The sequence below is a fragment of the Danio aesculapii genome, chromosome 4, assembly GCF_903798145.1.
Source record: "Danio aesculapii chromosome 4, fDanAes4.1, whole genome shotgun sequence".
NCBI classification, from domain to species: domain Eukaryota; kingdom Metazoa; phylum Chordata; class Actinopteri; order Cypriniformes; family Danionidae; genus Danio; species Danio aesculapii.
Genome location: NC_079438.1, coordinates 36,149,976 through 36,168,587, shown reverse-complemented (window position 1 = coordinate 36,168,587; position 18,612 = coordinate 36,149,976). Strand labels below are relative to the sequence as shown.

The window sequence follows — 18,612 nt, the reverse complement described above, 5'->3', positions numbered from 1 at the left end:
AACAACAAAAAAAAGCCAGGAGAAGAACCAGCACAGGCAGAGCGATTCTTCTGCTCTCTCAGAGCAGTCTCGAAAACCGTTCTGGAGAAGCAATTTACTGTAATTGCACGCCATCAAAGAGCTTTGTACTAAAGAGTTGCTTCTTCACAACTGAAGAGATGCCTACTTCAGTACACAGTATGGACTTACGAGATGCATAGTCACTCCATCTCATTTTCTTGGTTGAGAGCTTCTCAAGCCTTTTTTAAGTTTTTCAAGTCCTTCAGCAGTTTCTGCCATGCGTTTATTAGGGGAAATAGCTGGTTCAGATATCCTGCTGAACGACCAGCATGAAGTTCCATGCTGATCCATACTTGTTTGGTGCTAGTTTAGTTGGTGGACAACCACCAACAAACATTAGCTGGTGCTGCTGGTTGACCAACTAATAGGTCATGGGTATGCACAAAGTTTGTTGGTTGTCTGAATGGTCTTTCAGCTGACACAATAGGACATTCACAACCCATTTTACCTCTGTCAGCTGACATATTTCTAATGACGAAAAATTTATGAGTGGGACATTTTGATTGATATGGGTTGATTGAATCATATAAAGCAGGTGTTATATTGCTTGTTATACAGAGCTATTTGTTATTGTGAAGTGTTTGACTGTTTAAGTTTTTGAAAGTTTTAATGTGTAACAATAACAAAAAATGTAGATAAAGAGACTAGTCCATGACTATGCAAGTTTGAACCTAGAGTACCACAGCCCTGCAACGTTTTGATTCAACCTTCACAAGAACTGGTCGCATTCTAGTAGCCCTTAGTTGACGATTCAGGGTTAGTTCACCCACAAATTAAGATTCTGTCATTAATTACTCACCCTCATGCCGTTCCAATTCTATAAGACCTTTGTTTATCTTCAGAACATAAATTAAGATATTTTTGATGGTATCCGAGAGCTTCCTTATCCTCCATTGACAGAAATAATCCCAAGAAAAAGAAACAATGTAAAAACATTTATTATAACTTCAGAGGTTCAATTGTAATAATACAAAGCTCCAAGAACACATTTGTATGCCAAAAAAAAACTGTAAGAAAATAATAAAATTATTCACCAATGTCATCCATATAAGATGAGGGTTTGCATGGGCAATATGCTTCTGCATCGTACTGCCCATAGTAAACATGCACTATAAAGAACTGATGTGGAAGAGAAGATATAGGATAACAGAGTAATATTTACAATTTTTTTGGTGCATAAAAGTTTTCTTGGAGCTTCGTATGATTATAGTTGAATCTCTGAGGTCACATGGAATGTTTTGACAATGGTTCCTTTTCTGGACTTTGAATATCTCAGGACCATTTTTGTCTATGGAGGATGAGGGAGTTTGCATTTGATCAAAAAGTTCTTATTTTTGTATTCTGAAGGTGAATTAAGGGATCTCTGAGAATTGGAATGACATGAGGGTGAGTAATTAAAACTGATTGATTTTTCACTTTTGGGTGAACTAACCCTTTATTCACTGATTAGCTTGTTTAGGCATGTTTGATAAAGGCTGGAGAAAAGCTGTGGCTCACTAGGGTCAAACTTGCCTCTCCATGAAATAATAAAATTTTTGTTGACCAATTGTCAACTTGGGTGCTGAATTACTTGATGACCATTCTTAATGAGATAAGCAACCTTGAGGAAACAATATCTGTTGTAAACTAGCACCTCAAACATATGATGGCAACCAGATATGCTGGTCCATTCAGCAGGGTAGGTGTACTCATGCGTATCCTGAAAGCGCAGGCAAAAAGTAAAATACAAAACCAAAAAATAAAAAGCCAACAAAAAGTCTCCACTGGTTAACAAACTGAATGAGTTTCATAGAGGACTATGTAAAAACAGGCCAGACGAAAAGAGTCCTGCTGTAGTTCCTCCCTTACACAAGGGGGTGCTGGTCTAGGGACGTACCATGCAGTCCAAATACCCCGGCCCGGTACAGAGGGGCCTCGGACAGGTCAGTGAGACTGTGAGAGCGTTCGGGAGCGGGACCCACATATGCCAGTCTGGCCCTGGGTAAAGTGGCAGAGGAGGGGCTCTCCTCCACTGTTGCAGAGAAGAAAAACCCTCAACTCACACAGAAAAACGCAGTGGCATAAAAAGATACAAGACTGGGCTACTGTGAACATAAAAAGAGATACATTTCAACATCCTCGTTGGTCCTGGAACAACACTCCCAACAATTCGATTTAAGACTTAGATTTAGTGCTGGGGTTGTAGCCTCAACTCACAGAGGAAATCGATAAATGGCATTGAAGGATACAAAGTTAGCCTTGTATGGACATAAGACAGTAACATTTTGAAAGGAAAAATAAGGTGATATTTGCTAGGTTGAACCTTCTTGTTAGTTCTGGAAGAAGGTTCCCAAAGGGTTAGGTTGGGGTTAAAGCTTCAACAATGTTATTATCCTGACATTTTCCTCTGGTTTTAGGGATAGTTGTAGCAGGTTGTTCTTAGGAATAGGGTTAGTCCTACTATACAAAATGTTCTACTTGGCCAATTGCAGTCTCCACAAAAAGTTGATCCAGTAATGATGGACAAGGATTTTATATGAAACACAGGAGTACAGTCTTTATTGGTTAAGGTTTAACATCTGATCATACAGATCAAGCAAAGGCTGTGTCTGTGAACCTTTTTTTGACTTGGGGTCTAGCGAAGGTGTGAACCTGAAATTTTACAACAGACAACATTTACAGTACACCGCTACTGAATTTTTGGGTCTCTTTATGCTTCTATATTATATTAATGATTCTGATATGGAACTAGTTCAGTGTTTCTCAACCACGGTCCCAGAGGACCACCAACAATGCATTACAGGTCTTTCAGCCTCTGGTGAATGAGCTGATGATCTGGATCTGAGGTGTGTTTGGTTAAGGAGACAAGGAAAACGTGCAGATCTGGTGGTCCTCCAGGAACGTGGTTGAAAAACACTGAACTAGTTGACTGGCCTGCTTAAAGACCAGGCTTGTGGTCAGTTGCATTAATTTAGACTCATTAATGCTGTCTTATGAACTATTTTGACCTCTTTTCTGATTGATTTTAAAACAATATACCATTTCATGTAACTAATATTAAAACCATTAGAAAAAAATAGTGCTGTCAAAATGATTGCATTAACGCATGCGATTAATTTGAAATATTTAATGCGTAAAAAAAAATTCACTCAATTAACGCAGTTGCAGTATTTTTTATTTCTTGTTGTGGCCGACGTGTGTTCAACGTGCAAAGAAGCATGGATAAGACCAAGGAAGGACTTTTAGAAGGAAAGTTTCAGTATAAAACAATTGATGTCGCATTACCACGCTATCCAGCGTTTCCTCCAGAGTTTCATGTAATTTGGGGTGTTTAATTTTTAATCTTTCGACTTTTGTTTTAATGGAATTTGATACCACATGCTAAATAGTAAGAAAAACCTCCGCATTTCGTGACTCGGTCGTCCTTTAAGGTAATTAAAAATCGCTGTTTACGTGGTAGACTCCTAATCAGAGTATTATCTCAATCATTTTAAAATCGGAGTATTGGTGTCCATGTAAATGTACACTGAAAGTGTCAGATGATATCGCAAGCTGTCAAAGACTTCGCATTCCTCTGCCCTTAAGATGATTCCATGAGCCCTCAAATGTTTCATTAAGTTTGATGTGTTTCCCCCTTAAACGCAACTTTTGTAAAGCATCTGCTTCACGTTGCTGTCTTAGAATCCTTGCTTTTACAATAAAGCCACACTTCAGAACGCTTAGTTTAAGCAAATTTAATGAACGGGATCATACGTGTTGATGAATCTGAAGGGAGTCGCTCACTGAGTGCGCTGTACAGCGCGCGTTGTGTGTGTGCGCCCGCGTTTCCTAGCAACAAGAATAAACAGCTAAAACGTCACCAACGGTGTCCGTATCCCTCAAATTTGTTTAGAATTAAATGTTTAGAGATGGTGTGACCAAAGTCTCTGTTAGAATTAGTCTTTGGTGTGACACAACGCGTACCTGTAAGTGCTCTTGATGTATCCCTTGATGCTTCTTACATTCTTGTCGTAGCACCAGTGGCACCAAAATTAGGCCCCGGAATCCATATGCTGATTTGGTGATTCTGCTTGTGAGAGATTGTTCTCACTCTCAGGTCACATCATTCAAAAGAAAATGGCCCCTGATAATGTCAACAGACTGGACTTTCTTAGCAACTGGCTGAATGTAAAGAACAATTAATGTTCTCAACTCTCAGCAATACAACTTTTCAATGAGTACAATTGTTTGTATTTAAAACTTTATTATTATAATTTTCTAATTTTCCAATTTCAAATTTAAATAGTTTTTTTTCTTGTGTTTCATTAATTTAAAATTTGAATAGCCAAAATTACAAGTTTCAGTCTTGTAAATGTGATTAATCGTGATAAATTGCAAAAAAGTGTGATTAATTAGTTCATTTTTTCGATTGACAGCACTAGAAAAAACATCACATGACTAATTTTTAAGACTAGATTAAGCAATTTAAGCAACTAGACTGATCTATCAAAACATTTGTGACAAATGGGTAAATATGCTGTCACAATTTCAAGTGTCCATATATACTTCAGTTTCTTTGATCATATAGTGCAAGTTTATTAGAGGTTTCAACTGCAGCATGTTTTTACTGGAAGATGTAATAAAACAAGATTTTGCCTTGTCTGGCTGAAAATACTATTCATTATACCATTATGTGGCCCAAGGTCATGTTAAGAATAAAATGCACCTTTTTATTTAATAATTGAGCCACAAAGAAAACAGAAAGCATTTGAGCTTAGCTCAAACAGTCTGTATAGCTATATTTGCCCAATCTGAATTACTTGCTTTCTTCCATTGAACACAATAGGAGAAATTCTGAATTATATCCCTCCAAGAAATTACAATAAATAGAGACAAAAGCTTTAACAAGGATGCAAAAATCACATTAAAATATCTAAAAGGTGCCTATGATTCGCAATATATTTAACTAATTCCACACAAATGTAAGCCACTATCCACTGAAAACAAAGAAAAGCGGGAATGTCTATTTGGTGAACAAATGGCTTGTGTTTAATATTGCCAATAAATCAGATGATCTGGTTCACAGACACATTTGCAATTACATCTGTTCATAAATCAGACAACAAGCCTATCACAGTGATTAACAGCCAATTTCTGGTCTGTTTTGTGTACAAAACCATGGATATATTTCGATACTTTATGTTTCTTTTGTATATTTGATCATGGTCCATTCTCTCTTTCCTGTTCTAGGAAAGAAATGCAGGTGACCGAATTTTAATTTCGGCACAAAGTAAAACTCATAATCCCAATGGTCTGGCTGCAAGGAGGTGATATTCTTAAAAAAACAAGTTCACTCACAGATGGTGCTCTACCAAAGACGACGTCTGAGCTTAGATGTGTTACTATGGAGACAGTCACTGAGCTCACAGGAGAAATTTCATAAGCCTCAATCAGTGATTCCAGCAGATCTGATATTAAACATGTCATTGTATGAAGAGCAGATAAGGGTTATTATGATGTCATCACATCAGTGAGCTTAAGCTAGGATGGTTGGGAACACCGTGCTAATCAGATTTGCACTGATATGTACATGTTCAAATTTAACTAGTAAATTATATATAAATATATTTTATTAATACTTTACCTCTGTAAACTGCAGGTAGGGGGAGAGAGGACAAGCCCTGACTCTGCATCTGCTGCTGGTGTTGCAATCTTCTCTTGGCCTCTAGAACTGGATTCTCGAACTGAGTCCTGCGGTTTATGTGACTGCAATCAGAAACCAGAAACATTCTGACTTATTTCAAGTGGCTACTTGAAAATACATGACTATTCAGTATATAAGCCACAGAGCAAGCTGCCTTGCTCCACTGCCTATGTAGGTGGCATTTTCACTCTACTTAGGCAGCAGCCATGCGAATGAAAGCAGCTATTCAAGAAATTCTTTGAATGTCCCATATTTGTAGACTGATACTGAATTTCAGCAACTAGAAATTACTTGTCATCACAAAAATGTGCACATTTTTTTGTGTATACATAATGTGTGTTTATATGTAAATAATAAATAAGTGAAAATATAAATAAAATATTAATCCTTGATATTTATTGAAAAGAAAATAGTTGTTTTATATTGTTTTATGCAAGATACACTAATATTTGTTATAAAATGTTTAAAAAAATCATCAACCCGATTTTCGTTTCCAAACTAAATGCAATGTCTACAACATTGGAGTTCAATGTCAATCTGACGTCCTGTTGACGTCCTGTGCCTACTGGGTGTATACTCACACCCTGTACCTCATCTTTGACAATACAACTGAGGTTGCATGTAAAAGTGAGATACTCCATTTTAATTACTGCTTATGAAAGTAAAGCATAAATGTATGTCAGTTATGCACTTTTGAAACATGAACTGTATTAGGGTTGGATGGTCAGAGAAAATTATCTTGGACACCCAGTTCAAACATGGTCGATGAATGGAGACATTAATGATATGCACTGTACAGGAAAGCATGCATGCTGATTGAAATACCCTTTAACACGTCATTTAAATCTAACAGGCTGTGGTCAATGAGCAAAACATTAGCCCAGTTAGTCCTTATCTTTGTTAAGAGAGTGATGTAAAAATGAGATCAGACAGTAATGAGAGCATCTTGTGATCTACAAGAAAAAATGGTCCTTTTGACTGTCTGTATAACACTTGCCGTCAGAATTAATTTAATATGTTTTAAAAGGCACTGTTGAAAATGGTGCCATTTGAAAGTACAAAGACAATTAGGCCCCATTAAAAGGCATTCTTTTGAAAAGAGGTAATGCTTTTTTGCAGAGACGTGGCATTTGTAATTACAGCTTTGTGCCAAGACTACGCAAGGTCAATTTTGGAGACATTGGTTTTAGATTTCTTTTGAGGTCTAAAGCCTGAAATTGATTCAACAGATCAAAGCATAATGAGCAAATGGATTTTGTCCCTAGCACTTTATCTGAGACCAGTTCAACACTTTTCTTTTTTATAGCACATGAGGCCTTGCAAACAAGCCTTGGAAATAGTTTAGGCAACACAGGCTCATTGAAAATACGTGCTTTTTTATCTACATTTTTGTTAGACTGCAGCAATGCAGAGAGCTTTGGTTCAAGTCTGGTGAAGCACGGGTCCACAAAAGAGATAAAAGCAATGCAAATCAAGGTAAAACAATGTGGTCCCTGTATGTTTGCTTTTGAAAGCACTATTGGTTTGGTTTAGGGAAGGGTTTAAGTCAGTTTTTTTTGGAGATCTGTATGACAAGTCCTGCCTTTTCATGAATGTGTACAAGAAGGATGTGTATCTGAAACGTACATCAAAACATACCCTAAATAACATATTTCAGATTGGCAAAAATATAGGCAGCGCCCTTTAGTGGATTTGTCATTTGAAACATGCAACAATATGTACCTGAAGCAATGTATTTTAGGTATGATGTAGAATGTAGACTGATGCACGTATTTGAGTCTAAATTGGGTTTGGGCTTATTGTATACCAGTTATAAAGGTGAAGTGACGTCGGTTTAAATTAGAAAATACACATATAACACAAATACAAATGATAAGCCTTATGCCTAATGTTCTTGTTAAGTGTCTCCTCTAAAAAGCCTCTAGACACAGATTTATAGTCGATTACAGTCATTTCACACCAGATGCGGCTTCTGATCTTCCCAGCTGTCATCTTCAACAACATACAAACCCACAGTTGTACAATTACTACTAAAAGAGGTGCTTTTCTTCCTTTCCATTGACAGGCAGACAAATAGAGCCTGAACAACATGTACTGTAGGTTAAAACAAATACATTGAAAGCTACATGAACAACTGAATGCTAATAATACAGCATATAATGCGTTAAACATTAGATTAGATAGTGCAAATAGATTACATAATGTTCAAACTACAAAGTCATTGAAAATGCGCAAATAGAGGTGAATGTGCACTAGGCAGCATGATTAATGGGAAATGCTAATATGCTGTATTCATCTCAATCACACCTACTATGCAAGTTCCAAAAATTCCACTCAAGCTGAAAATTTGCATGAGCCAAAAAACATCCTGCGAGTAATCGGGAGTCTTTAAGATTGAGAGTAAAAAGGATAGATAAACAAACGTGACAGAAGGACAAATGAACAGAAAGACAGACACATGGATTGACAGACAGACAGAAACTCTATTACACACGGAGAAACAGACAGAAGAAATATACTGACAGACAGACAGATGGAGAAATAGACTGCAGATAGACAGACCAGCAAAACCGACAGACAGATGAATGAACAGAGTGAGAGAGAGACACATAAATGGAAAAATATACCAATAGACAAACACAATGATTGAATGACGGATGGACTGGCATACTGACAGACAGACAGACAGACAGCTAGATTAATGGACAAACCAGCCAACAGACAATCAAAAAGATCATTGGACAGAAAGTCAGATGAATTAACAGACATAGAGATGAACAAATGGACCGAAAGATGGACATACAGACAGATTGACAGAATTACTAAAGGAGGACGAATTTACAGACAGACTGATAGAAGGATATGATGGACATGGTGGCGCAATAGGTAGCACGATCGTCTCACAGCAAGAAGGTCGCTGGTTCGAGCCCCAGCTGGGTCTGTTGACATTTCTGTGTGGAGTTTGCATGATCTCCCCGTGCTCCAGTTTCCCCCCACAGCTATATGTGAATAAGCTAAATTGTGTATGTGTGTAAAGGAGTGTGTATGGGTGTTTCCCAGTGTTGGGTTGCAGCTGGAAGGGCATGCGCTGCGTAAAAATGTGCTGGATAAGTTGGGGGTTCATTCCGCTGTGGCGACCCCTGATTAATATATGGGGCTAAGCCGAAAATGAATGAATAAATGAACAGAAAGATAGATGCATCAATGGACAACTTGACCAAGAGACAAACAAAAGGATGAATGGAAAGAAAGGCAGATGAATTTACAGACATACAGACAGACAAACAGGACGAACTGACAGACAGATTGATAGAATGACAGTTGGACAGACAAGCATACTATGGGGGAAGTTCTAAAACATCGATGATAATAAATATAAGAAGTCATTACAGTGACAAACACAGCCCCATCACAATGCAGGCAGCCTGACAGAAAAGACTGTTACTACAGTATATGATTACAATTCAGTGATATGAAGTGCCATAATCTCATCTGAGGACAGCAGGCACGGATGCAGTGCTGCATTTGTGATGTGCGGTTGTGTTTCCACAGGATACTACAGCTGCATTATTGGCTCGAGGCTGGCTGTTCTTCTCTGTCCTGGGAGGAAGAGTAGCCAAGCAAAACCATACTATAAATAGTCCCAGCTCACCCCAGACTGTGCATTAAGCAAGAAAAATGATGGCACACACACGCAAACACACTGAATTAGGAAACAACGAAGCAGCTGTTTTTCAGCCTGGGCATGGTGGAGCTGCAATATATGCAATTAATACAAAGCTGTGAGAACACATAGGGATCCATTAAATGCCATTAAGCTGCTAACATGAGCGCTTGAACTTACTCAACATAGTAGGTTCCATAAATAGGGTCATCAATTTTCTCCCAGCCATAAGGAAGCTCTGAAAAACAAAACATATATAGCATTATAACCATTAAATGTTTTATTAAATCTTGCAGTTATAGAGTATGCCGTTTTATTACTACAGTACTGTATGTATTGGTTCGTTATCTGCAAATGAAGCCATTTGTAGGGTTTGTCTATCCCTGCGACTTACTGATGTAATTAAGTGAATACTGAAGTTCACATTATTATTTGATAGATTCAGCGTGCAAATGCAGAACAACTTTTAAAATAAAGGATTCATTTTATTCCTAATCGTTTTTCACAGTCTTTTACAATATCATCCAATTTGCAGACCCCCATTCATCACCATGACATTTTAATGGCTTATACGGAATAAAAAATGTTGCTTTTATTGAAATTAAAATATTGTGCTGTGTATCTTCTTTTTCCAAACACGTTTCTGAAAATTGCAGGCTTTGTCTTTGTCCTTGCACTTTGTGCTGAGCTCCATTATGCTGTGACATTCCTGCCTTTAAAAATAATGGTTTGATTTTCAGACATGTTAATAATTATGGAGCAAAATCAGTGTGATAGTTAAAAAAAGAGTAGTATTGTTCTCTAAAAGTACTGTTCACACAACCCCATATTTGCAATGAGATATGCTAATTAAGACTGACAACTGAACAGACAGATAGATCATATATTGTGTCACACCATATATAATAATAGAATAAAAAAATCACAATTCATTAGTCACAAAGGCTGTGTCTTACTTTATTATTAATATCCAGACTAAAATATACTTATAGGATATGCATACACGCTTGAATACACATGCTCCATATAGCATGGACACCCGCTGGGCTTCTAGACGAAAGCGACAAGGAAACACGGCGCAATTACAAGCACACACACACACAGGCCAAAATTATACATTCAGCAGCTTTGAGAAGGGTGAAATACCAGACTCTGTGTGTACATCACACACAACTTTGTAAATTGCAAGTGACAGAAACTGTGTGATGTTCTCAATCTGGCTAGCACACATACACACACACACACACACACTCACGCACTGATCAAAGCGCTGTTGGGTATTACTCTACTGCTGTGCTATGAGCTGCTAGTCATCTTATTAAAATAAAAATCCACTTGTGAAGACAACTGAGCGCACGGATCAATCTTTAGGATGAACATTCGCAGGGGGAGGTGAACAAACCCTAACCACAAATATTAAGCAGATGCTGTAAAAAAAATAATCACAAAAATGTCAAATCATGTCACTTTTTGAGGACAGATGAGTTTGTTTACTAAGTGATCTTATGACAGGGGTGTCCAAACTCTGCCCTGGAGGGTCATGGTGCTACAGAGCTTAGCTTTAATTTGTCTCATCACCCTGTCTTGACATTACTAGTAAGCCTATAAGAGCTTGATTAACTGCTTCATGTGGGTTTAATTATGGTAGGAGTTAAATTATGCAGGGCAATGGGCCTCCAGAAGCAGAGCTGGACATCTCTGTCTTATGATTTTGGTATTCTAGGTCAGGGCTGTCCAATGTTCCTGGAGGGCCACTGTCCTGCAGAGTTTGGCCACATCTCTAATTAATATCCTCCAATCTGAACCAGCTTATCAAGATCTTCATAGAAAGAGGCAAGCAGGTTGGAGATGATTAGAGCAAAAATATACTGGACAGTGAACTTCAAGTAGGAGGAATAGACACTTCTGCTGTAATAAAATCCCACTGATTTACAATGAAGGAGAGACCCAAGCCATATCCAGACACCATATGCATGTTTCAGTTTGCACCTTTACTATAAACATTTACAGTTCAGCTTGCTTTGGTTTGGTTTTGCCCAGCTTGGTGCAATCCCACTGCAGTTTAGTACCTCTTAAAGTGGGTAAAATTACTGCTTTAAGATTACTGCAGTGCCTTTACTGCCATGCCTACCTGAAGACTCTTTCATTTAGGTTCATCCCATTCGCTCCTTGGCTACCAATGAGAAGACGTCTGGACCTCTTCTACTAACCCCGAGCTGACATTTCAGTTGTTTTGACTACTTTTTATACTAATTGAGGTAGTATAAAAATTGTTTAGTGGAGAATAAATACAGCAGTGGTTGGTGTGGGTTTGGTGTCTTGTGCTATAATCCAATGACGCTGATAGTTACGTCACATTTTGGTAATTATTTGGCTCGCTTGGAACCTCACCTGAGGTGGTACTCAAAACAGTGGAAAAGCACCCAAACTGACAACTTTTTTCCTGAAAGTGTTTGAAATTTGTGATCATTTGAACACTGTTGGTTGGAACAAGGTCTAAGATTGTGAGACTGTGGTTCTGTCTACATTGTATTGGTTTCCCTATTAAACATTGTACCCATTTTTTAATCATTACAGATTACTGACAAAGCTGTGAATGGTTTAGCTACCCAGTATCTGAGCAAGCCCCTTACACATTACCAGTTGATAATTTAACAAAAAATTGGTCAAACAAAAAAGTAGTGGTAGATCTTTTTCTTATTTATCACCAAAACTTTGGAATTTGTTCAAACAGCAACAAAAGACCACTTAATTTGCTTATTGACCTAAGATGTGGACTTTATAGGACATATTGTGAGAAAACACACCAAAAACAGAAGAGAAATTGTAATTGCTATCCACTTTAATAAAACTTTCTTCTCACTTGTAGACTGTTTATTCATTCAATAGAATTTGTACCTCAAGTGAAGGGCTTCTGGCTGATCACTGAAAGCCCTGTTAATACAAATACACCCTACAGTAAGACTACATTTCATAGTAACCAGAAATTCTGCTTTTAACTACAGCTCGAATATACATCTGTATGTTAGTGATACTGTTTGCTATTGTTCATCTAAACTATTTTCTGGGAAACACAGAATAGCTGAACGATGATAAATGATGCAATTGAGGTCATACTGTAGCTGGCTAATAATACTTCAGGATAACAAACCCAAAAATATCCTAAAGACTTGGACTTGAACACCTACAATAGATAAGCATTTATCTTACGGCTCCATTGAAACCATGCAGAACGCTTTAGCAACTACAAAGCGACACCATAGCAACCAACCAGAAAATGAGAACAGAAAATGACCCAATTTTGTAAGCACTATTAATGGTATTCTACTGACCCATGAACACTTGCCACCAATGGTGCAGCAAATCTGGCAAACTCTAAGCTGAGCAGATGGCATTATGCAATTTATGGGAGTCAGGTTCACAGGTGTTTACCAGTCCCTCTGGAAACTTCATTTTTACTGGCTACTGCATTGTTATTTCTTGAGGAACTAGTCAGTGGCGGTTTGGCTGGTCACTTTACATGTCTGCAGTGCTGGAGAGTATCCTTTTTGTGTTTTTGACAGGAGAGTAGAGAGAAAGTTGACAGGTTGGGAACTACTGGAGGAAAAAAAGTGAAATGGGATTGGAATGGACCACAGGGAAAGACTCAAACTTGGCTCCAATAGGGAAACTGGTAAAACTGTAGCATGTCAAGTCAGTTCTAATTTAAAGCAGCTCAACTACTGTCAAGCTACAGTACACTGTGAAAAACCATAACTTTACATTAAATAGGGAAATCCTTTTGCTAGAACAAATTCATGCACTGAATATCCATTTTTTAAGTAGTCTTTAGGTTTTCAAAGACTACTAAGTTTTGCTAAGTAACTTAAAAAGCTACGTAAGTATCTTTATGACTACATAAAATACTATACTGACATACAAAGGCAAAGTACAGCAACTATGCAAATACTAATGCTGGGAATTTAAGTATTTAAGTATATTAAATGCAGTATCAAGGCTAATTTCCATCATGCAGAGTAAAATAATAAATATAATAAATATTTTGCTCAAGCGCATGATGTGAAAAACACGCCATGAGTAAATTAGAACAAGTGATCATCGCATTTACAGTGGCTTGAACTACTGTAAAATTGAGATGTCCTTTTTTGTTTTACACAAGTTAGCCAAATATTCTGTGGACAGATTAACTGTTTCAAAGCCCAATTTAGGCCTTAACTAAATTTTGACCAAATGTGTAGTTACTGCTCTTTTTCTTTCGACAGCAGTATACAGAAGTAGTTTGATATCATTAGATACTAATTTTTAATTTAATTTAATGCATGTTTAATTCTTCTGCCATTAAACACAAACAAATAATGTGAATGGTTTGGCACAGGGCCATTAAATAATAATAGCAAATAAATTTTTTATTACTAAATGTTGGGATTAACAGGAAGTAAGAGTAATAAATGCTCTGGATGTACTGTATTTTTCATTACTAGTTCTTCTTGAGAAATATAGTTAAGAATAGTTCATTTTAACAACCTAGCCTTATCGTAAACATGCTGTTTAATAAACAGCATTAAATCAAATTAAAAAAAGAAAAGAAAGGAAACAGCATATTTGATCATTTCTCCAGTTCGTTCTGGTGTAAATACCACACCAGATAGAAATACTTTCTAAAATAGCCTGAACTGCAGTCATAAAGAAAAATATATTTTAGTTGGCAACAACGCAACCTTCAGTTACTCCTCAAAACTGCATGCTAGTCAGGCTGTCTCTCCCTGTCCAAGTGGGCACTGATTGGTCAGAGAAAGCTGATAAGTGGACCAGACTTCATACTGTTAGTTTGACAAGCCTACCAGACAGCACATACATTCTGCTGCTCTCAGATCAGTTCTCGGCATTAGTGGGAAAATTTGCACGGACATTCAGGTTTATTTGTATAGCGCTTTTCACAATAAATATTGCTTCAATGCTGCATTACAAACGATGCATTTTATAGCATTAAAATCAAATTCAGAAAAGTTATGGAGTTGTGTCTATCATCATAGTTAACCTGCAGTTATATAGTGTCCTCACAAAAAAGGTGATGTCTATAAATGTTCAAATAAAGTGTATTAATTGTATGTGTTGTCCTCGAGGTCCTCAGATGGTTGCCATCATCTTTTCACAGGTCTTAGAACTGATCAAGTGGCACTGCATGATGACAAGAGGCCTCTGGATGGGCATCCCCAAGTGGAAATAGAGAACAAAGAAAATAATTAACGCAGATGTTGTATTTGAACAAGAGATATTAATTTCATTGTGAAAATGTGTTTATGATGAGATACATTTCACTGCATTATCAAATCCAGATTTCTTTAAATTAAATTTTATTTGCCACATTTCTTTCACCTTTTTTTTCTTCCTTCTTCACCTCATTCCTTTCCTTCCCTTCTCCTTTAATGGAAAAAAATCTATCTACTGTAATCAGTTATCTAATTATTTACCTTATTATGAACAAGACAACATTATGATTACGATGTTTACATGAGTTGCTTTTAGAAAATCCCTTTTACGTTTTACACATTATAGTAAATAGTTTGACTAATGGCATACTATCACAAGTTGGCTCACTCACAAATGCACAGAAGTTAACAAAAAACACATATTTATTTACAAAAAGCATCTATAACAGGAACTGAAGCATCAAACACCGTGACAATACAATACTGGACAAAGAACTAATGACACATAGGGTATAAATAGACAAGACATGATTAAACTGAATACAAACAGGGGAGAGACACAGATGGAACTACTGAACGTTAACAAACGGCGGCAAAACAGAACAAAGGAAACACATGATGTAAACAGAAGCACATGGAACAAACACATGGGACATCACATGACACAACAACTACATGAACACAACACAAACACACCAGACTTGTGACACATATATCATTAATATGCCCCCACACTATGCCGTCTGACGTTCCCTCCAGAATGTCACATTTCAACATACAGGTGATCTTCCTTACGGTTTAATTTCAAGTGCAGTTAATTCTTGGTCATGCTATACATGCAAACAGACGATGACGAATACAAATTCTTGGAAGGTATTTTAAAGAAATCTGGAAACCTGTAACCATTGACTTTCATTTGTTTCTGTTTTTCCTACTATGGAAGTCAATGGTTATGGGCTTTCAGCTTTCTCTAAAATACCTTCTTTTGTGTGAAAAAAGAAACTCGTAAAGATTGGGAACCACTTGATAGTGGGTACATTTTTCTTTTGTTTGTGTACAGTATTATCTCTTTAAACTCTACCATCACCTTGCTATGAGGGAATGATTGGAAAAAGAATGCCATTTCAAAAATACAAAATTCCATTTCAATTAGAAGTACATTAACTTACTGGAAGAAAGTATTGCAGGATAGTTGCCAGGTCACTTCGTGATGCTGGTGGAGAAAAAACGTTTTCTGACTCTCTCCTTTAAAACCTTTTTAAAATGGTTTAATAATACTTAGTTCTGGTGACTGTGCAGGCCATGGGAGATGTTCATTTTGTGTTCCCCAAACCACTCTGTCACCAGTCTTACTGTGTCTATTGGTGCATTATCATCCTGATACATGGCACTGCCTTCAGGATACAATGCTTGAAACATTGGGGGCAAATGGTCCTTCAGAATGGTTCTGTTGTCCTTGGCAGTGACATGCCCATCTAGCACAAGTATTGGGTCTAGGCGATGCCATCATATTGGAGCCCAAACCAACACTGATCCACCCCATTCACTCTAGGCATGTACGATTGTTTGGGCCATCTCCACTCTCAGACAGCTTCGTCTTGCATCCACGGTAACTCCTGTTGGATGTGGTTTGTCCTTCTTGGTGATATGCTGACATTACCCAGCATACCTTGGCTCTTGATAAATCACAAAGACTTGCTGTCTTGGTCACAGATGCGCCAGCGAGACACGCACAACAGTTTGTCCTCTTTTAAACTGATATGTCACCTATAATGATGTGTGCATTGCAATATTTTGGGCAAAACTGTGCTATTACTCTGCTAATTAAACCTTCATATTCTACTCTTATGGGTGGATTGTGCAATCAATGAAGAATGGCCACCAGGCTGGTCAAATTTAGCAATGAAACCTCCAACACTAAACTGGTCAGTCTTTCAAACTTATTGTCCAACCCCTATAGAACTAAACTCAATGCAGTAAAATTACGGTGAAATTTATAAATCTAACAAATTAGGACACTGCCGTAAAAGACATCCCTAAAAGTTTTAGTTTGTAGGTTCAAACGAGGACTTTTATATAAACTATGCAGTAGAAAAGCAAGAAAAATCACTCATTCTGACAACAAGTGAGCGATGTGTTCAAAACTGAGATTTAAATAACATTAAGAGAGTTTGGACTAATCCCATGTCCTCCAAATATAGAGTAACCCAACCCACATACCCCTTGAGAATGGTGAGCTCCGGCTAATTACCTTCTTCAATATTTGCATTTTGTTTGCACAATATTTAAATAATCTTGCTATTTAAAACTCTCTCTGCCCTTTGCAGTAAAAACAGGCAGCAGTTTCTTTTTGTTAAAAGCTTTGACCTTTACGAAAATGAGGGGGGTGGTGATGAGGAGAAAGGAGAGGAAGGAAACAAAAGAAACAGTATGAGCTAAAGCTTCACAGGTTTGGTGAATCTGTGTTTATAGGCACGATCCAAAATTAAATGCCAAACATAAGGGCTTTGGTGAATAAATTTCAATTATTAGTAATACAAAAACTGATAGGCTATGATTTTTTAATGATTGCAGTTGTACATTTTCTTGACAAGAACAAAAAGGATACACATTTTAAAGAAGAAAACCATTGTGTGACTTCGTCATTTTCACTGAGATAAAAAAAATAATTAGCTAATTATTTAAAGTGTCACAAAAAAATCCGTAAAACATTTTAAATAACCAATAGGTTATTTAAAATGAAATTCGAATCCATTATCATGATTATTATTAATCTTAAAAAAAATGTTGTTATACATGATAGATATTAAGCGATTCTGTACAGTTAATGATTTTTTCAACACATTTTTAAACAGTTTTCCTCAATTGCTTTGGCACATTTTTAAAAAATAGTCTTAACATTCTCTAAACTGTGAGTGCAAATCTCAAAATGGTTTGCTGGAACTTCACAACTTCATTGCTTGTCTGCAAAATGTAGTTATTCGGCCAAAACATTTCATTCATGCTTCGAAACGTAGTTATAGTGTCAGTAATTTGGCCAAGGCCACTAAAACATAAAGTGTATTTGTGATCGTGTGAGCCTTGCTGGTCAAAAAGATGAGTTGTTTTTTCACCAAGACAGTCAACCATGGAAAATTAGTCAACTATTGCATTCATTCATTTTCTTTTCGGCTTAGTCCCTTTATTAATCTGTGGTCGCCACAGCGGAATGAACCACCAACTTATCCAGCATTTGTTTTATGCAGCGGATGCCCTTCCAGCCGCAACCCATCACTGGGAAACCCATACACACTCATTCACACACATACATACACTATGGACAATTTAGCCTAACCAATTCACCTGTACCGCATGTCTTTGGAATGTGGGGGAAACCGGAGCACCCGGAACACACCCACTCAAACGAAGGGAGAATACGCAAACTCCACACAGAAATGCCAACTGACCCAGCCGAGGCTCGAACCATCGGCCTTCTTGCTGTGAGGTGACAGCACTACCTACTGAGTCACTCGGTTTCCTCTGGGTTTCTGCCACAGTCCATGGACGTGCTATAGGTGAACTGGGAAAACAAAATTGGCTGTTATGTATGAGTGTGTGTGTATGAATGTGAGAGTGTATGGGGGTTTTCCAGTACTGGGTTGCAACTGGAAAGGCATCCGCTGCATAAAACATATGCTGGAAAAGTTGCCGATTCATTCCGCTGTGTTAAAAAATAATGAGAATATATATATATATATATATTCCGATTGAGTCTGAAACTGCGTGATCGGCCCTGATTTTCGATCACGTGATCGGATCTGGACATCCCTAGTTTTAGCATCACTCATCATAACAAATATAAACAACAATCAGTGGAGATCAAAATAAGTTAAAAATCTACAAAGACAGTACAAAATAAATAAATAAATAAAACTAAATCACATATTTTAAAAAACACTGATCAAAAGTACAAAACACTTTCAGATCTTCCCAGTTTACAGTCTCATATATGGTGGTAAATTCTTTTATTAACTATC

The 18,612-nt window shown here is 37.3% G+C and overlaps 1 protein-coding gene across 1 annotated transcript in view; it reads right to left on the bottom strand.

Moving 5' to 3' along the window:
* magi2a (membrane associated guanylate kinase, WW and PDZ domain containing 2a) overlaps nucleotides 1-18,612 on the bottom strand; it is a 345,845-nt gene that overhangs the window by 91,067 nt on the left and 236,166 nt on the right. Inside the window, exons 7-9 of the mRNA XM_056455551.1 lie at nucleotides 9,567-9,624; nucleotides 5,663-5,784; nucleotides 1,937-2,071 (exon numbers count right to left, since the gene is read on the bottom strand). Coding sequence (XP_056311526.1) covers nucleotides 1,937-2,071; nucleotides 5,663-5,784; nucleotides 9,567-9,624 — 315 coding nt within the window. The remainder of the gene's footprint in view (nucleotides 1-1,936; nucleotides 2,072-5,662; nucleotides 5,785-9,566; nucleotides 9,625-18,612) is intronic.